A 21,072-nucleotide genomic window follows, 5' to 3' on the forward strand; every position below is an offset into this window, starting at 1 on the left:
ACAAAAAATGAAGACCCAAGATACGGTTTGTTGAAGTAGCTATCAACAAGATGTTAAAATTATTTTTCCTTTGCTTTGGTTAAAACAGCCTAGGAACGGCAATCAGTTCCCCTTCTATAAATAGCCTAAAAACACAGTGACAGGACTACTTTTAGAACAGAATAAACAACTTTCAAGAAAAGAAATTAATTTTAAGTAAAATTAAACATTGTACCAATAACTAAAAATTTTAAAAAGGTAGCATCATCATCCTAACATCTTGGGCATAACATATACACCAATTAAAAAAAATAAAATTTCTTTCACGATAGAATTACAGGTGTTAATGCAACAAGCTATGAAGTGAAATTACTTTAATATCTTTTAAAAAAATCCTAGCAATGAAAAATGAATTGAAAAATTGACATTGTCTACAATTCTACATATTGTAAAATAATTGACTAATACTTTACAGAACACAATTCAAACTATTGTTGGCATTTCAGTATATTCCTAAAGATGGTTAAAAGAACATTTAGTATACCAAAACTGGAACAGAGTTTATAATTCTCATTTATGGTTATGAAAAGGCAATCAACTTCTATTTAAAACCGTAACCAGTGATGAAATATACTTCGAAAACATAAACATTTGGTCTGACAATCTTTAATATTTGTTAAAAACAGTCTGATGTTTGCTGCTGATGGAAGTTATTTTAATCCAATGTGCAAAAAAAGTGCAGCTGTCTACTTTTTACTTGAAATACATAAGACCAACACTACTATTTACACACTTAAAAGATTTTAAATTTATTAAGTAAGCATACTGCATCTCCTTTATGGATAAATCATGTGCCCCAGAGAGCCCCAAAGCTTGATGACATTCTGTAAAGTTACACAAATGTATCTGAAGAAGTTATCTGTTCTTGTCCTAATTTTGATTCTAAATAAAAATCCAATTTCAAAATCAATTAAGATTTTAATCTAGGAAATCTTGGGATTGTTACACATGTAAAAAACCTTATCTCTGAGAGCCTTTTCTATTCTTCTTACCACGGGTCCACTCACAAATCCCAGCTGGTGTGGAGTGGCACTGCCCCAAATAAGAGAAACCTAACAGCTTGGCCCCAAGACCCCCCACCATCCCGGTGGGTTTGCTTGGCCTTTAGGACATGTCACTATAGCTTCTGGGGTAGGTACAGGGCAATCAAGATTGAGGAAGAAACACTTCAGCAAAGCAACCATTATTTGTCCACAAAAACAGTGAAAAACAGTGATATAAAATGAACAAACCAAATATAAATCTAATGCCATTCTGCATTTCCAGAACTTTTTTTTATATTTGTGCAGTGTTCTTGGTCAACCACTCACCAATTTTCTGCGTCTATCTGAAGTACTTTTATTAAGTTATTAAAACTGCTCGTTTGACCCTAAGTCACATAGAATTGTGATGATTAGGAAATCAATTTACTTATTACTCTGTGCAGGGCACCTGCCAGGGTGGTGAGTGTAAAGGAATTAAAAATGGAAGTCTCTCACTTCTAAACTGGACACAGGAGTTCTCAAATTAAAATAAAAATAAAAATAAAAAGGGAGAGGGGTGCTTACTGGCAACATTAATACTAGACACCAGACAAGACAGTGAAACAGTTTGGTCAGAACTGAGGAACATCATTTCCTTGAAAGTCTTAAAAACACCTAACCAAGCACTGCCTGAAGTCCAGTGAGTACAATGTTCCATACGTTTCCACAAAAATATAGTCACTGGCATTCACTCATTATGATCCATGTCATCTCAGTCTCCACTTCCCAGGCAAAGTGTCCCTGTCCCACTGCCTCTAGCTACAGGCTATCGTTTCCAGCTGCTGCTCTGCTTCTGCAGCCATCGCTGCCGCCTGCAACTGTTCTGTCTCGCTCTGGATGGCACTGGGGGTAACCTGCTTCCTTTCACTGTGCATATTGTTCTCATGCCTTTTCAGATCAGACGCCTTGGCAAATGCCTTGGTGCAGGAGCCACACACAAAAGGCTTTTCCCCTCTGTGTCTTCTTTCATGATCCTTGAGGTGAGACTTGTGTTTGAAGGCTTTGTCACACATGTGACACGCAAACGGTCTTTCATTACTGTGAACTCTCTCATGCTTCTTTAAGTCTGGGGCACGGATAAATGATTTTCCACACACCTCACAGCTATAGGGCTTATATCCCGTGTGGATTTTTAGGTGTTCTTTCAGGTGGGCCTGTGTGGTGAAACCTTTTGTGCACATTTCACAAACAAATGGCCTGTCCGCTGTGTGGAGTTTCTCATGCTTCCTCAATCTGCCTTCATCAGAAAACGTCTTCCCACATGCCTGGCAGGCAATCTGCTCCCGATGGTGACCATAAAGCAAATACTCAAACTTCATGTCACTGGCGGCTGTTGTCCAGCCTGGTGTCTGTTCATCTTTCACTTCACTCATCCCATCATTAAATGTCAAGGCTTGAGGGGTCTGGGACCCCAAGTCTTTTGATTCTGGGGTCTCCATGGATTCTACTTCCTGGCCGTAGCAATTGACCTTCCGAACTTCCTCACTCCCCAGCTCTTTCAGGATCGCTTCCTGAACCCTGAGCGTTGTGGTGGGTGACTTGCCGTCCTCCTGACTCGGGGGTGTGCCTTCTACTGTGTCATCAGAAGGACTGTCATCCTGATCCCCGATTTCCTCTACATCATCATCCTGGGTGTCAGCAGCATCTCCAATGGGGCGATTTATTTTGAGGCAATACTTACTTTTGGACTGACCATTGTTTTCATCGGGACTGGACACATCACGCTTCTGAGAACACAGTTTATCCAAAAATCGGATACCAAGAATCTGACCCGATGACATCATTAAGTTAACATCTTCTTTTTTCACGGAAATCTTTGCTGTGTACATGTAGTTCAGGACCTCTTCAAATATATCAGAACGAAGAAAATCTATTTCTATGACTGAAGAACTATCAACCTCAAGCTTCTTGAAAAGCTTTTTAAAGTAGGTGCTGCAGGCAGCAAGAACACACCTGTGTGCTCTGAATTTCACATCCTCAACCACAATAGCAATATCACAAAATTCTCCTTCCAGGCGCTGTTCATTTAGTGTTTTCAGAAACAGAGTTTTATGATCATCGTCATTATATTTAATGGTTTCAGACATACTGATGAAAAACTCCTACAAAAAAAGAGAGAGTTTCGTAATTACAAATAGTACTTGTCCATACAGAGAACACAGTCACATTTTCATTTCCTGGTCAATCTATGGAACCTAACAATTTCAGAAAGTCAGTGTTAACAGTGGTCTTTGAATATGGGTAGAAAAGACTGATCCCAACTCAAGGATCTCCAGATTGTTACTCCTATTCATCTTCAATTCACTATTTGCCTAGTTATATCAGGCATTGTTCTATGTGCTTTCCATGTTTTAATTAATTTAATATTCAGGTAACCTCATGAGGCACATATCACTATCCTCATTTTATAGACAAAATTAGAAATCTGCCCAATATTCTATAGCTATTTAGTAAAGAGCTGGGACTTAAACGCAGACAATCTGGCTACAAAACCAGTGCTTCCTGACAACTAGAGGTAATCAAATAACTCAAACTCAAGGTTTAAGAAACAGGTTCAGGCTGGGCGCGGTGGCTTAAGCCTGTAATCCCAGCACCTTGGGAGGCCGAGGTGGGCGGATCACGAAGTCAGAAGTTCAAGACCAGCCTGGCCAACATAGTGAAACCCCATCTCTACTAAAAATACAAAAAACTAGCCGGGTGTGGTGGTGTGTGCCTGTAACCCCAGCTACTCGGGAGGCTGAGGCAGAAGAATCATGTGAACCCAGGAGGCAGAGCTTGCAGTGAGCTGAGATCGCGCCACTGCACTCCAGCCTAGGCGACAGTGTGAGACACCGTCTTAAAAAAAAAAGAAACAGGTTCAAGGGAATGATCCTCTAGTCCTGTATGTTGCACCTACTCTTATTCCATCTACTCTATGGAGGATTCAGCAAAATAATGAATTGTGTTATACCTCCTTGACAGAAGGAAAAAATCACTATTGCAGAACTAGAGAGGAACACTACTGCCAAGATATCCCATTGACTGTTGTGTTCTAGTTTTTCCACAGCACTTTTGGGCCACTTCTAAATGAAGGTCAAAGTTTAATCTAATCTTAAGAGAATCAGATGACATTTGGCAAGTGGTTTTGTTGTCTCCAGATGCCAATCTACCGGCATCCAGATAAAAGTGCCGTCAAACACCAGATGTACGTACTTGATAAGTGCTGAGAGTATTTTATAACCAAAAATTTGGAACTGGCATGAAAGATCTCTGTCATCATGTTAAAAAACTGATCATCTTAAAGCATTCTCTATGTTTCCTTTTTAAAAACATTGTTTTACTTTTATTCGGCAAAGTATTTTCCCCCAAAGAGAAGTGTTCATGCACAATCAGAATTGGTAGATATATTTTAAAGCAAATGCCAAGTCATTTTCATCAAGATTTAATATCCAAAGTTATAGTTACCATGAACAACTCAGGCTAGTATCTTAATGCCTTAAACGCCAAAATCTTCAGATCAGAGTAACTCTGATCAGGAGCACGCCAGACCTACAGAGGAAAGGACAAACAAGAATGAGGTAGGATCTTCCGGTATCCCAAATCCTAAACCAAGAATTGATTGTTTTAAAATAAACTTTCTTGTTCCCTCTCTTGTGCATTTTCAGGTTGGGCAGGTAGGTGGCTGGCACATCAAGTGCAGTTCTGAACAGATATGGACTAGAACAGGTAAGGGCTGTAGCACTCGGGCATAAAAGGGCTGCGCCCTAGGTACTGGAAGGAAGGGTTGGAGAACCATTAAGAGACTTCTCCTCACACACTAAGCCCATGTCCATATTTGTACAGTTGTTGATGGCTACACAGATACAGAAAAAAACAAGTGCACCGTGCCCCCTACACTCATCCCATTTCCCGCTGGGTATGTTAGCCCTCTACATTTTTCTCTAGGCTCATATAAACCTGTAGAAGTATATACCTTTATAAATAAAGCTACAGAAGTACATAAACCCAAAAGGTAACATGGGAGGAGAGGGAATAATGACTGCTTTTTCTTTCTGCACCTGTGTGATGTATTAACAGTACACACATTTGTCTTTAAGACTGTATTTGAGAAATCCAGGTGTTTTTACCTCTATCCCTACAAGAAGGGTGAAAGAATTTTAGCTTTTTTGTGAGTTTTAACTCTTACCGGAAGAACTCCATCCTGCAGACCCATATCCTGAAAAACAAAAAGTTTCCTCTACTGCACAGTGACCACACAGATAAGTGTTTGGTGTGGTAAGAGCAAAGGACTGGGCTGTAACAGTCTTAACACAAAAATCGTGGAACAAGGCTCCAACCCGGAGACCAACACCTTGAAACCCATAAGCCCCTTCTAAAGAAAAGTGAACGCACCGAGCTGCCGAGCGTAGAAACGGGATGTCTCATCTGCAAGTTTGAGGTTAGGCAACATTTCCAAAAGATGACTTTGAGTTGATCATTCTACATGCTTCTGCCCCACTATTCCCTAGAAGCACCCAAGCCTGTAGTCATCCAGAGACTAGGCACCCCATGCAAAAACCTTACTATTTTAACACTTACTACTGTAGTCACTAACTCGTCCTACGGCTTGGGGGATAAAAGTGCATGGCACCAGGGAGAGGAGTGGCCTGAGAGTAGCTATGACAACGTATCAATGTGTGTTTTTTTTTTTTTTTTGGCTAGTGTGTACTTGGCTACCCACCCCTCTCCCCGCTCTCTCTCAAGACGTATGAGACCTGGAAAGGAGACCATGTGTGTCCATCTCGGCCTCCTCCCCGCCCCGCCCCCCTTGCCATTGAGAGGTTCCAATGGCTAAGTTCAGGTGAGTCAAAACTGGAAGACAGCTGTTGCCAGCATCTGTGTAGGCACATGTCGGAAAAGACGTAGCCCCAACACCACCTTCACAATAAGGCTGCCCCTTCCTAATTGCTCTCCAAACTGCGGGAGGGCTGAGCCGCGTTGCAGGGAGCCCGGCTTCCCGCAAAGCCAAAAACTTACATAAGCAGCTGCAGCCGCCTCCCCTGCCCCGGACAGCCCGACAATGGCGGCTGCACGACTTCCTTGTTGCAAGCTTGCAACTTCGGAGTGGGGAGGAAGCAGGGAGCTAAGAGCAGACCCAAGGAGCCCTCAAGGCGTATCGAGTCCTCGCTCTCAATTTCTTTGAGGCTGGGAGGTGGGGAGTGGATGAGGCCGTGTGCACTCCTTCCCAGACAAAAGCTCCCAGCCTGGGAGCCAGGTGGTGAAAGGGCCACTTTCCCTTTCATAATCAGACATCGAGCGCAGACTGGGGACCGCGGCTCCGAGCGCGCAAGGAGGGACTGCGGCCCGCGGCGGCCCAGGCGGCGCGACGAACGGGAGCGGGCGTGCGGCCGGCTCCGCAGCCCCGCGCCGCGCCGCGCCCCGCTCCGCCCGCGAGCCCGGAGCTCGCGCCCCGCGCACTCCCCGGCCAGCTCGCGCCGGGCCCTCCCCCGCCCTCCCGCGGCCGGGGGCGGGGGCGGCGCGCGGCCGGCTAACCTAAGCTCCGCGGGCGCACCCGGGAGTGCGTGCGCTGGGGTCCCGGCCCCCTCCTCCGCCGGCGGCTGGGGGCGGCGCGGCGGGGCCCGCGGCTCCGAGGGGCGGCGCCCGGCGGGCCGCGCTCCGCGCCAGGTTCGGGCCGTCCCCACCCCCACCGCGGTGCACTGCGGCGGTGCGAGCGGGGGCGGCCATGAACTCGGCCGCCGAGGCTCTGCGAGCGCGCGCGCGGGGCCGCCGCCGCCTGGCCGCTCCCCGAGCCCGCTCGCCGGCCCGCGCGGCCCCCAGGGCGCCCCGGCCCCACGCCCAGCCCCGGCCCACGCCCGTCCCCGCTCGCACCGCGCCGCGCCGCTGGCGGCCGCCACACATTCTGGAGCTGGCTGGTGCCCCGGAGCTCAGCGAGAACGCGCGTCTTCCGGGCCGCCCCGCCAGCCGCCGGCCGCCCCCGCGCCCGCCTCGCGGACGGCCCCAGCCCCTTCCGCACCCTGGCCCGCGCTTACCTGCAGCCTGGCACAGCCACAGACACTGCCGTGGGTTCCCCGCGCTCGCTAGCAAACGCAGGCCGGGACGGGATGGGCTCGGGGCGCGGGGGCACGGTGGGTGGCAGTGTGTTTTGGATTTTTTTTGGAGTTTGGGGAGGGGGCGGGGTGGGGGAAATCGTGCACGTCCCTGATGGTAGCAGCCCTCCTCCTGCACGAGCACAGAATGTCTAGCCGGCCGTGAACACCCCCACCGCCCCCCCCCCTTCCCGTGCATGCGCGGTGCGGGCTGGGGGGAAGGCGCGCCGCCGGCTTGCGCAGGCACGGAACCCGACCGGGTCTCTAAGTGGGCGAGCAGAGAAAGGGTTAATCCGGGCCCTTGCCGACGCTTTCGTTGTAGACTACGGGGCCGCCCCCGGAGGGCCCTGGCCTGCGCACGCGCGCGCACGCGCGCGGTTTAGGGCGCGCGGAGCCCGCGCGCGGGAGAAGGAATGGGCGGGGCAAGGGCGGGGCTTAAGGAGCCAGGGAACTTAAGCACGAGCGCCGCTCGCGGGCACCCGCCCCTCCTCGAGCTCCCTCCAGCCCTGACTCCTGGGCTCCCGCCCGCGCCCGGCGCCGGGGACGCGGGAGCCTGCGCTCCCGTGCGTGTGCATGTGCGTGGGCCAGAGCTGCCCCAGGGCGCGCGCAGGCTGGGCGCTGAGGCTGCGGGTCTCTGCTGCGGCTCGGAGCCGGCGCCCCAGCCACCTTCGCCCACCGCTCACACCGGCCGACACCGGGAGGCGCGCCCGCGGGCCTGCGGTCTTGCCTCTTGCCGCCGGCACATTGAGTTTGTAAGGGAGTGGACGGTGCACGATAAACATTTGCAGAACAAATGGAAAAAGTGACGTCTTCAATTTGTAGTGTAAAGCGCAACCCCAGTTGCCCAGCAGAAAGGGATCACCTATAGGGTTCTGGAGCTAGTGGGTCCACGCCCGGACACTCCCAAGGAAAAGTCCCGGGGGCTGGAGGAGGCGACCCGTCTGTGGCAGTCGAGACCCTGGACTCGATTCGGAGAGCTCTGGTAACTCGGCTCTGCCCTTACATCGCTGCTCAGCGCTAGTAATGGCTCTGCTGCTGTTGAACCACGTCGCCTTCCCTCTGACGCGGCGGCTGTGCCCGTGCCTGGCGTCGAGAGCTGGGAAGTCCCTCCCGCTCCCGCGTTTTCTACTCACCGAGATACAGGAGGCCAGACAGCAATGCCGCGCCGCCGTAGCGTCGTTCCTGTTGCTTTACCTCACACGCGAACAGCGTTTCCCTGAAACGCGAAATTTAATATCTAAAAATTAGAGCAGAAGCTTCCTCCTAGGCTTATGTGAAGATGACATAAGATAATGCTTGCAACAGGCACCTAAGTAAACATTTGGGAAATAATATGATGATTGGCTGTATTAATTTTCTAAAGGAAGTTCTACATGGCCTCAGTTGATTTTGTAGTATTAATCGACTTAGGTTTAACGTTCCCCAAGTTGACTTTATACACATCTTTTCTGATGTTCACAAAAGCACCCAAGTTATGGCTTATATGGACGAAATAGGATGGAAGAGACCGGTTGTAGAGTCAGACATATCCAGTTCAAATATTGGGTAAATGGTTTAACTTCTCTAAACCTCAGCTGAAGCAGAGCTATGGAAAGCACCTAATAAGGGAGTTGTAAGGATTAAGTGAAATAATGCCCAGCTGAGTGCTTAGCTCAGGTATTAGCTCCATGATGGAAAATGACCTGCACCCACAGATAGTGGGTTCCAGTGGCCTGGAGAGGACGAGAACGAAGTCTTCTGCCGCCAAAGTTCACACTCATCAGACATGATACTGTGTACTCGCTTGCTTTATTCTTGTTTGCATAGCTCTTGAAGTTGCATTTCAATCCTGTGTATGTTGTGTGTTTATGGGGGATAATAATAGTACTCTGCCATAGGGTTGCGTCACCAAGCGGTAAAGCAGCCACTGCAGCTAGCACAGTGTGTGGACATGGCCAGTACTCAGTCATGGCGCATCTGTTGCTGGCACTCCCCCTTCTCCCATACCACATATGGGGTTTCCCACTCATTCTGCGTGTATTTTTGGTCTGCCTACTGTGTAAAGACAATCTTTTCGCATATGGCTAGGAAAAGACTTCCCACGTTTCAACTAACCCGATAACATAATTCACAAGAGTTCTAAAGCACTAGAATGTATTTCTCAAGTGACGGTTCCTGACATCCTGGTTTTGTATCAATGAATCCTCTTCTCTCATTTGTTTTATGTTCATGTCCCCTGGGTTCTGCCTGACTGTCCCTTGCTGGTTCACAGGGGTTATGGGGATGAGTCTAAATTAAAGGGACAACTCTGTAGGAAGGAGGAGGGATGGGAAACCACAAAGGAACGGTCTGGCTCAGGCATGGTTTCTTGCCTGTGTTGCCACCCAAAAGTGCACCTCCCAGCACCCAAGAGGCTTTCAATAAACATCAGCTGACAGTAAGTGACAACCTTGAATTTGATACTAAGGGGCTTTGTAAAAGTACACTGTGGAGTCAACGTGGGGGCAGGGCTTTCCTGAAATGCACTGACCCAAGGTCCTTGACAAAGTTTTCCTCCTTTTCCGACAACTGTGCTGGGTGACATTTGGAGCATGCCGTTCCTCGCCTGGGACACCGATGGCCTCCTGAGTGGAACCTGTTTCTAAGAATTGTGAGGCCCAGGCCATAGTGCCCGCAGTGTGCAGTCCCGGGTGCCACGGTCTGATGTGGTTACAGAGCAGCCTGGTAAGGGACCATTTGGAAACATTATGTCTCACAGGCAGGGGAGGTTGATTTCTCCCTTATGTTGACCTTGGGTCCTCTGGCTGGTTTTGGAACAGCAGGATGCCAGCAGATGAGAGTGGCCAGGTCTGAGCAGAGGCTTTGAGAGCAGACTGTGTTCTGCACCTCTTCCTCTGCTGTGACATCCAGCATAACATGAACATGCGTAGGCCACAACCTCCTCTTCACCTTTTGAATGACAAACAGACCTGAGAATGAAACCAACCCAAAACCTGAGCCTAGCCAAGCCTAGGCAGAAGACAGCTCACCCACAGACCCATGAGTGAGAAGTCAATGTTTGTTTTATAAGCCACTGGAAGGCTGGGTTTTATGCTTTGTTACTGAGCAAAATCTAATACATCTGTGCAAGAGAAAGTGTCCCACCCAATGCCATAACCACCCTCCCCTGGTGACTCTGAGAACACTGGATACAGTAAATGAACAAAAACCAGATCCAATCCGTGTCATCATGGAGATACTGATGTGCACATTCAACAAATGATCACATTGTTATACAATTGCATATTGCAATAAGTGCTTTTAAAGAAAGTTTAAAAGCACAGATGAAAAAGAGGAACAGGAGGAATTAATTTTGCCTCGGAAATCAGTGAAAGCTTCTCCAAAGGCATACATTTAAGACCTGAAAGATGAGGGAGAGATATGCAAAGAGGGGGAAGAAATAGCATTTCAAGACAGAGACAGGAGCAGAGTGAATGAAAGGGTGGAAAGAGCTTGGAGTACCTCAGGCTCTGCAAAAGTGGACGTGAGATGTGTTTGTGAGAACAACAGCGTCCAACACCTGTAGGGCCTTGTGGTTTACAGGAAGGGGTCTGCACAATGAGAGCCCGGAAAGCTTGGGCCATTTAGGTGGAGGGGTTGAATCAAAGGAAGGTCCTGAACATCTGTCAGGGCAAGGAGCATCAGGACAAACTTGTCTTGTGCTTGTGGAGCATTGCTGCATGAGGATGGAGCTGGCCATGTGGAGGATCATTCTCCTATGGATCTGAACTGGTGGGGCATCTGGTTGACTCTGGGCACCAGACACTGCTGTTTCTTCTCCCTCTGGAACCTGGTCATTTAGATTTCCTCGTGGCCTTTTGGGTTAACATCAGAGGAAACTGGGTGAAGAGTTTCTGGAAACACTCTGTGTTATTTTGACAACTCTTCCGCAAATCCAATATTATTTTAAAACAAAAATTATTCTTGTTCATGTAATTATTTTTTCCTAGATACTTTCAAGATGTTTTCTTTGTCTTTAGTTTTCAGCATTTTTGATTATGGTGTTTTCTGAGTAGGGATTTCATTGCTTACACTGTTTGGGGATTGCTGAGCTTCTTAAATGCATAGGTTTATTTATATCTTTCTCTAAATTTGGGAAGCTTTCAGCTATTATTTTTTCACATTTTTTTCAGCAGCATATTATTTCTCCTTTTTTGAGACTCCAATGACAGGAACGTTGAGTTTTAAAAAAAATTATGTCATAAGATCATAAGTCTTTTCATTGTTTAAAATACTTTCTCTGTGTTGTTCAGATGAAATAGTCTCTATTGACTCTCTACAATTCACTGACTTGTTCTTTTGCCGTCTACATTCTGCCATTTAGCCTGTCCGGTGAGTTTTTTTGTTTCACTTGTACTTTTCAGTTTAAACATTTTTCATTGTATTTTTCTTTATATCTTCTATTTCTTTGCTAAGACTTCCTATTTTTCGATTTAAGAGTATTATAATTGCTTGTTGGATAATTTATAATAGTTGCCTCTAAGTCTTTTTTACTTAATTCCAACATCATTGTCATCTCAATGTTGCCATTTGTCGATTGTTTTTTCCCATGTGAGTTGAGATTTCCTAGGTCTTTGTATGCTGAATTATTTTGGATTGCATCTTGAATATTTTAAATATTATGTTATAATACCCTGGGTCTTGTTTAAATTCTATGGAAAATGTTGATATTTTAATTTTAATAGACAATTGGGTTATGTTCTGGTGACCAGTTTTTACACACTTTTTGTGTGCTGTGGTTTGGTGGTTTTGGATTGCTACGTGGATCTGTTTTATATGGTCCAGGCATTGGCCAGTCTAGGACCTGATGATCTGTTAGTTAAATTCTCAAAGTCTTTTTTTTTTTTTTTTTTTTTTTGAGATGGAGTCTGGCTTGCTCTGTCGCCCAGGCTGGAGTGCAGTGGCGACATCTCGGCTCACTGCAAGCTCCGCCTCCCGGGCTCACGGGTTCACGCCATTCTCCTGCCTCAGCCTCCCGAGTAGCTGGGACTACAGGCTCCGCCACCACGTCCGGCTAATTTTTTTGTATTTTTAGTGGAGACGGGGTTTCACAGTTTTCGCCAGGATGGTCTCGGATCTCCTGACCTTATGATCCACCCACCTCCGTCTCCCAAAGTGCTGGGATTAGGCGTGAGCCACCGTGCCCAGCCTCTCAAAGTCTTTTATATGCTGACTAGGCTCAGGCCCAGCATATGCAGCTCAAGGGGGAGCTCAGAGGTTCATAAACAATGTTAGGGACTCACTTTCCTGGGCTCATTCCTCTTCTGATTTCCCTGGTACTTTCTACCTTCCTGGAACTCCCTTTTCTGTTCCTATATCCAGAAAGTTGGGGCACTTCCACGGCTACACTCTCGTCTACAGCCAAGTCGCAGAAGAACGAGAAGGAAAAAAAATGGCAAATTCCCTGCTGGCTTGGTGATAAGCTTTCTTGTTTTCTGACATGTTGATTTTAAAGAGCTACATTTCCTCCTAAGGACTACTTTCTGCTTTCCAACGTATTTTTTTCATGTTATTTTATTTAGATTCAGTTCCATGTATTTCTTTGGTTTCTTCATTACTTTTTAAATTCATGTTATTTAATAATGCTACTAACCCAAAATATTCCCATGTAATGTATGATTTTATAATATTGCTTCCAATTACATGGGAATATTTTTGAGTTATCTTTTTTTGGTAACTTCTTATTTTGGTATAATGCGAACACAGAAAATTTGCATGAATATAGTAAAAAAGAAGTCCTGTGTGCATTTTATTTTTATCCAGATTTACCAATTGTTAACATTTTGCCTTCATTTGCTTAATCATTTGTGCTCACATGTGCACACTGTCTCCAGACACACACACAAACAGACACACACACTCACACACTGAACCATTGTTTAAGAGTAAGGTACAAATATGCTTCTTTCCCCTAAATACCTCAGTGTGTATTTCCTAAAAAAGGACACTCTTATGTGACTATAATACAATAGTCAAAATTAAGTATTTAACATTGATTGATACAATATTATTATCTAATGTGCTTATATTTACATTTCACCAATTGTTTCAATAATGTGTATTGTAATGTATATCAATTGTTTCCTGCTCCAAAATTACTCATTGCATTTAGCTATCATGGATCTACCCTTTGTTATTTATTTCTAAACCTGTTTCATATTCTTCAAAACCAACGCTACTCTTTTTTCACATTCTGTGATTTGTCTTCTGGTAAAACACCTGTACCAGAGTGTTTGCATCATTTTAAGTTTAGTACATCAAGGGAAAGACTCCCTCTCTTCCTTGCTGGAACTTTCCCCATTACCAAGAAATACCATTATATTGTTATAGTCCTAGTTCCTAAAAACTCAGGATAACTTTGATTCCCTTTCTTTCTTCTCTCAGTTGCAAAGCTCAGCTACTTTATTTACAGCAGAGTAGAGCACTCAGCTACACTTGAGAGTTTTCTTCTTTTCTGGAGGACCAATGTTAAGGTTTGACTTTTGTCCTTGAGCAAAGAATATTTCATCTGCTAGAGTGAAACATGTATTCTTATATTAATATTCAAAATATTTTATTCTCTTTGAACCAGCATGTTATCGAAGCTTAAATTAGTTTCCTCTGGGCATTTAAAAAAAAATGTGAACATTTTCAAAGTATGGAACATCTCTTCATCCATCATATGGGCTGATGCCTGTCAATTACTCTTCTGCTCTGAGAGGGTATCCAGACCTATGACACTCGCAGATGTCTGAACCATTGCACTCTATAGGAGTGACACTTTTCTAACTTGCAGCTGGCATTCATATTACATCTGTTCTTAATGCTTGATGGAAATATCTACCAAATTCTACTTACATCAAATTCTTTTCTCTATGACCCAAACTGTTTATAATAGGTTTTTTTTTTTGGCTACTTTTTCAAAACTGGTATTCTATCATAGTAACATTTCGGCCTATAATAGGCAAACTGTGTCATATTATTTCTGATGTTTAGTAAACTGTTTACTATAGTGCACCTATCGCATATAGAATCAACTCATCAGTATGGTTTAGAATTTAACATTTTATTTCATCAAAATTATCATCACACTGCCAAAAATCATTAAAACTCAAATAAAACCTGCAATGCATTTAGCCATAGTTATGGTGAGCTAAAATTACAGTTTTCCATCTTGGACAATCGAAAAGCTATATTGTTTCCTCAACCATAAAGACTTCATTCTCAGCATAAGCCAGTGAAAAACCAAAATGGAAATTCTCCAGTTGGCATCTGTTCTGATAGGTTTGTGCAAAGGGCATGTTACTTCTCTGTACCACTGCTGCCACCCCCGCCACCCGCACACCCCCACACCCATACTTAGTCTTTGCTATTCCGTGAGCAGAGTGGGCATGTTTACCCCTCAGGACTTTGTGTACCGCTGCAATATTCAGGTTACGTTGTTAAAATATATTTCAGATTCTCATTGTCACAGTAGCTGGACAAATAGCCATTGAAACAGCTCAAGCCCATAATGTCATATTCTTTAGCTTCTTATCTACTACCTCAAATTTCAGCCTTCCTTTACAAAGTTAGGAGACAAGTCCTCCACTTAATGCACAGAGGAAAAGCAAAGCAATGGAGAGCCTGAGTACAAATTGCCCAGTGTCTGGGTACTGATTTGGGTCCAACCAATACCACTTATATGCCAATGTTTGTGGGAGAGGTTACTTCATGGTTCAAAATTTAGTTTCCTTACCTGTACAATCAGAATAAAGATAGTATCTACTTCATGAGGTTAATTGATTAATTCAATCCATAGTTATGAATACAATAAGTCCTCACTTAAGATGGTGAAGATTCTTGGAAACTGCAACTTTAAGCAAAATGACCCATAGAGAAACCAATTCTTTTTTCCCCATGAATGCTATAATGAAACAGCATTGAACTGAATGATGTTATTGGAGAATATGCTGTATGTCACTTCCTATCTGTTTTGCGCCAACCATTCTAGGCACTGTGGATATAGCAGTGAACAAAATACACAAATGTGTCTGCCTCAGAGGCAGACTACAAACAAGTACATAGTTGAAATATATATTACATTACCTGGTGATAAATGCTATAGAAAACTAATGTGATGGAGGGAAATAGGAAAACTGGAAATGCAGGGGAGCAATTTTAAATAACACTGGAAAACCTCATGGAGAAGGAAATATTTAAGCAAAAACCTGAAAGAGGTGAAGGAGGTCAGTCAGGTGCAGATAATGATGAAGAGCCTTCCAGGGAGACAGAAACAGCAAGTGTAAGGGTCCTGAGGTGAAAGCATGCCTTTTGTCTTGAACGAACAGCAAAAGAAGAGATAGAAAAGAAGAGTGCCATGGAAACGTGCCCACCCTCACTCTGCACCCATCTATGAAAGACAGGTGACAGTGCGAGAGTTCTTGTTTCTGTTTTCTACTGACGTGTTACATTTATGTTTATTGAACAGAAAAATACACAACACATCCTGATATAACAATAATTGTACATATTTCTTGGCAAATTCTAGCATGGTTTAAGAGAGAGAGGTCAAGGAGCTAAAATCTTCAAAGAATGAGGTAGAGTGACAGTGGCAGGGAAGGGGTAGTAAATTGTGTAGTCTGATAATCTGAGAGTCATCGCTAGGGACTTTGAGAGAGAAGGGAGGGGGAAGGTTTGGAAAGAAAGGAGGGTGTCCTGCTCTACTCCAAAGAGGAGCACCAATAGGGTTCCAGGGAGAACAATTCAGACTCAAATTATTAAATTCTGGAACACTTAAGAAAGTGTTACTTTGTTCTGCAGGATGGACTGATGTGAAAGGGATAAGAACATCTCCACCAAGTTATTTATTCCATTCAAGATATCTTTATGCAAACCTCCATCTTTCCATGGTCAGCCCAATGTCCTGTCTAGAGGTTAGCTGCCATTCTTTACCTTCCCTGTTTTGCAAATATGACTGGAGATGAGGTCAAATGGGATAAGTAGAAGTTCCGTTTTCTTCTCTTAATTTGCTTGGGAATCAATCAAATTTATCTGCATGACGAACCTTTACATTGGGTCTGAATTCCAGTTTTTCTTTGTAATGAATAGCCAAGCATGAATTTAAGCAAGTTAATTTATTAGCTGCTACCATATTCAAACTGCAGCATAATAAAAGTAACAGATGACCCTGAATATTACATGACTGTCTTTACGCTTGGGGAACAAGTTAATATATTTTCCCATACATCTCTTATCTGATATTAATAAAAGTTATGGCCTTAATCTCCACAGTTAAAAAAAGAAACAATTCAATAAGAGTCCTAAGAAATTTATAAAGACATATATATCTTTTCAGAGCTAATATTTAAACCACTTAAATAAATGGTAAAGGAAATGATCAGACAAAATATGTCATTGGCTTCTTATTCTTTGCCTTCAGTTTCAAAATGAAACCGCTTATCTTTCTAAACTGATGTTTTTGGAAAAGCCTATACTGTGTTTAATGTGAAAAAGTTATTTGCAAAATTTCATTCTACTGTTTGCAAAATTGTATTTAGCATAATTAAAATGAATACTCATGGGGAAAGGTGCAAGCAAACAACATTTTTTTTTCGACAGAGTCTTGCTCTGTCGTCCAGGCTGGAGTGCAGTGGCACAATCTCAGCTCACTGTAACCTCCACATCCTGGGTTTTAAGCTGAGTAGCTGGAATTACAGGTGCCCACTACCACACCCGGATAATTTTTGTATTTTTAGTAGAGATAGAGTTTCACCATGTTGGCCAGGCTGGTCTTGAACTCCTGACCTGAGGTAATCCACCCGCCTCGGTCGCCCAAAGTGCCAGGATTACAGGCATGAGCCATTGCTCCGGGCCTACAAATTCTTAATAACAGTAGAACATTTAAGTATGCTCATGTTAAATTTCCCATCCAAGGGAGTTATATATTTACTAACACATTTGACCTCTGAAACAGTTCATATACTCTAGGCGACCATTAGAGCAATGTTTCACTTTATTATTATGAAAAGAGTAATTATTTTCATTAGAAATAAAAAGAATAATGAAATAAAAATTAGAAGTAATAATAAATAAATAATAGAAAATGGAATTTTTTATTTTTAGAAATAAAAATTAGAAATTAAAAGAGTAATGAAAAGAGTAATTATTTTCATTAGAAGTGTCTAGCTATTTTTTTTTGAGACAGGGTCTTGCCGTGTTGCCCAGCTGTTCTTGAGCTCCTGGGCTCAAGTGATCCTCCTGCCTTGGCCTCCCAAAAGAAGTGTCTAGCTATTTTTAAATAAACTTTTTACTTTGAACCAATTTTAGATTTATAGGAAAGTTACACAGAGAGTACAGAGTGCTCCCATATGCCCCTCTCACTCATTCTTCCCATTGTTAACACCTTACAAGACAGTGGTATGCTTGTCCACATTTAAAACACTGAATTGGTGCATTACTATTAACTAAACTTAAGACATGTTTGGATTTCATCAGTTTTTCCACTAGTGTTCTCTTTCTGCTCCAGGACACAATCCAAAGTCCCACATTGCATTTATTTGTCATGTCTCCCCAGTCCCATCTGGTCTGCAACAGTTCTTCAGTCTTTCCTTGTTTTTCATGACCTTGGCAGTCTTGAGAAGTACCAGTTGGACATCCTGTAGTATATTCCCCCAATCTAGGTTCATCTGATATTCCTCTCATGATTAGACTAGGGTTATGAGATTTTAGAAAGAATAGCACAAAGTGAAGTATCCTTCTTGTCACATTATTGAACAAGTCTTAAATCACCATATTTTAGGTAAGCTTTAAGATCCTTTCTAGTTCTAAAATGTTATGATCATATATTGTATACAGCCCATGATATATATATAGACAGAGTCTTGCTCTGTCACCAGGCTGGAGTGCAGTGGCACAATCTCGGCTCACTGCAACCTCCACCTCCCAGGATCAAGAGATTCTCCTGCCTCAGCCTCCTGAGTAGCTGGGACTACATGTGCGCGCCACCACGGCCAGCTAATTTTTTTGTATTTTTAGTAGAGATGGGGTTTCACCATGTTGGCCGATATGGTCTTGATCTCCTGACCTCATGATCTGCCCGCTTCGGCCTCCCAAAGTGTTGGGATAACAGGCGTGAGCCACCGCGCCCAGCCCCATTACATTTTTTATATAGCGTATAGAGAGAGAGAGAGAGAGAGTCCAGTTTTGTGAATTTTTGCCTGTCTGTAGCCCAGGGTCCCCAGGTTTTTGGGTACACACTGTGAAAAAGTACTCACTTAAAACTGATGCACCTTGTGTTCTCATTGTTTCAAAAAGTTCCAGGGAGAAGCTCAACTCAGGAAAAACAGAAACTGGTTGGATCCAGAGGTGCCTGAGATGGATCTGAACTTTGGCGAACTCCACTCATTACTGTACTAAATCCCTGCTCAGGGAGGAGCTTACTAGCCATGTTCTATACTATACATACTATACATGTGACGTATGTAGAAGCATGATCAAGTCTACGCCTGCTCTACCTTTACTCTGCCTCTACCTGCAATGACTCAGCTAACCAGCCCAATACAAGCTCTGTTCTCACCATTTTTCTGGGAGGCACTGCTTTGAGAACTATCCCTGGTGCCCTTCTTACTTGTTGCAAATAATAAAATCCCCTTGTTAAATTCTTCTCGGTTGCAGTCATTAGAGTGTGAGCCATCAGGTGATCAAGCCCACCTGTTGTGTGTGTAACATCTAGTTACACTCAAGTGATCAGCAGGTAAAGGAAGCCTACATAATCATCATTTCATCAACTACAGTGTATTCACTTCATCCTTTTCCCAAAAATCGTGTGCTCTCTATGGATCTCCAGCATTTACAGATTTATGAAAGATTTTCCCAGTCTACTAAATATTCCCACCCTCGGGCTAAACTTACCCAATTGAGGCAAATGTATTAATAGGCTAAGCATATTTCTAGAACAAAAGGAAACAAATGAAGAATCCAATTTTTAAAAGGATACAAGTATATTAAATTACAGAGACACCAAGAATGAGAGAGATGTCTCTCACTCCAGAAATTCATGCTTCCTTGAGTGAAAACAGGAGGAAAAGTTTGGGAGGAGAAAGAAGAGGAAGCCGCTGCTCATCGGCTTCCTCTTCTTTCAGAATGAGGAGCCAATCCTATCAGAACGATTTTGTAGTTGCTTTATTTTCTTTTATGACCACTTAATTTTATACTTGCAGTGCAATTGGGACTTAGTAGATTTGGAAATTAATATTGAAATGCTTTTGTAGTGAATATAGCACCAAATATACCCTATATTGACACTAAAAATGGACACTGTACTTGCTTTGCATTTGTATGGTGCATACACATTCATTGCAGCAACCTTGTACAATTCCATTTTAGAAGGAAGAAATGAAGGGCCAGATAAATTATTATAGGACTGAAAATCCAGAAGCCTTCCATGTAGCCTACATCCTTATTTCACAGATGCAAAGACAGAAACCTAGAGATGTCAAACTAGCACTCACAGCTAGTCAGTGGCAGAACATGGACTTCATCTCTGGTCCACTAGTCCTCCAGGCCTGCTAGCTGGCCTCTTTAGAGCAATAAAGCCGGCGTGAATGCCTACACAGTACTTGTCATGAGTCAAGATCAGTATTGTTTCAAGCACTTCACACATATTAACTCATTATCCCCACAACAGCCTGTGAGGTGGGTCTTCCCATTTACAGGTGATGAAATGGGAGCACTTAGAACATATGTAACAAACCTGCACGTTATGCACATGTACCCTAGAACTCAAAGTATAATAAACACACACACACACACACACACACACACACACACACACACACACACAAAGGAAATTAAACAATGTGCCCAGCATCATACACCTAGCAAATGGCAGGCTTAGGATGTGAACCCAGATTGCGTCACCCCAGTGCCTCTTAACCACTATGCCAAACACCTTAACTCAGATGCTGATTTTCTTGTTTCTTAGTTTCATTTTCTCACTCATGAATAGAAAACATTACATAGTTGTCACTGTCTTAAGCATGCATAGGAGTTTCAGATGCAATGAACCTGGAGATTTTCCCAAGGTGAGCTGAAATAATATTATCTCTTGTGGCACTTGGTGCTATTGCTGAACTTCTCCTTACACTGTTCCCTTTCATAGCACGTTGAAAGAGGCTCCTGCTTCAATCCAGCCATTTATTCCATGAAGGTATACTGAACACCTATTATGCAGAAGGGATTGCAGATATAGCTGTGAACAAGACAGATATAATCCCTGCTTTCAAGGAGACTGTAACTTAGTCATGGTGTGAAGTGAGGAATTTGGGATGGTAGAGTTAAAATTTTTTTACAATACAAGAGCAAAAGGATCAGTTGTTTTTAAAAAACGATATAGCAAATCATAGCTGTAGTCTCCAAGAGTACACAATTAAATATCAGATAGGGTCATAATACTATTTTAGAAGAGAGACAGTGATCATGACTTTGAAAGTAATAAATACAATAATAACGGCTAATGTAAGACACAATGGTTTGTAACATTTACTTCATTTATCTTCAACAGAAGGACAATTTTTAACATTTTTAAAAAAAATCTGTGCCGAAGTTTGTTTCATACTATTCAAAGAGAAAGGACTTGATCATATCTATATTTGAGGAAAAGCAAATTGTACAATGTTTGAAATTAATGATTAGATACATTTTCTTCTGCCCCCAAACAAGCCTCTATTTCCCCAAAACAAAACTTTTCTAAAGGATTTTGGAATGTCCTGGTAATCTCCGGAAGTTGAAAGTATTTTAGTACCTGAGATTTAAACCAGAAATAATTTTATTTTTATCTGCTGGCAAGAGGGAGCGTATAATATTTTCTTTAGTAGTATAAAGTCTACAAAAGGGGATCTAATAATAGATCCTACAAAAATCTTTATTGTGGAATGCTGATTGTACTTTAAACTTTAAGTCCAGGTAAT

General features: G+C 43.3%; 1 protein-coding gene and 2 long non-coding RNA genes across 8 annotated transcripts; 2 read left to right on the forward strand and 1 right to left on the reverse strand.

Moving 5' to 3' along the window:
- Window positions 1–26: 26 nt before the first annotated feature.
- Window positions 27–7,277, reverse strand: ZBTB14 (zinc finger and BTB domain containing 14). 6 transcript variants are annotated; one of them, XM_007974558.3, is made up of 4 exons: window positions 7,070–7,277; window positions 5,227–5,256; window positions 4,506–4,589; window positions 27–3,163 (listed from the first exon to the last, which is right to left on the reverse strand). In XM_007974558.3, the coding sequence occupies exons 3-4, from the start codon at window positions 4,506–4,508 to the stop codon at window positions 1,817–1,819; spliced, it is 1,350 nt and encodes a 449-aa protein (XP_007972749.1). In that variant the 5' UTR covers window positions 4,509–4,589; window positions 5,227–5,256; window positions 7,070–7,277; the 3' UTR covers window positions 27–1,816. The 6 variants fall into 6 exon arrangements, with proteins under 6 accessions (XP_007972749.1, XP_037838405.1, XP_007972748.1 ...); XM_037982477.2 differs by lacking the exon at window positions 7,070–7,277 and adding an exon at window positions 5,433–5,714; XM_007974557.3 differs by lacking the exon at window positions 5,227–5,256.
- Window positions 5,786–18,765, forward strand: LOC119618516 (uncharacterized). The gene is made up of 2 exons (XR_005234833.1): window positions 5,786–5,880; window positions 18,419–18,765. It is a non-coding gene; the product is annotated as an uncharacterized lncRNA (long non-coding RNA).
- LOC140709012 (uncharacterized) lies at window positions 7,459–16,785 on the forward strand. The gene is made up of 3 exons (XR_012089334.1): window positions 7,459–9,829; window positions 11,398–11,476; window positions 15,926–16,785. It is a non-coding gene; the product is annotated as an uncharacterized lncRNA (long non-coding RNA).
- Window positions 18,766–21,072: the final 2,307 nt, after the last annotated feature.

The sequence above is a fragment of the Chlorocebus sabaeus genome, chromosome 18, assembly GCF_047675955.1.
Source record: "Chlorocebus sabaeus isolate Y175 chromosome 18, mChlSab1.0.hap1, whole genome shotgun sequence".
Classification (NCBI taxonomy): domain Eukaryota; kingdom Metazoa; phylum Chordata; class Mammalia; order Primates; family Cercopithecidae; genus Chlorocebus; species Chlorocebus sabaeus.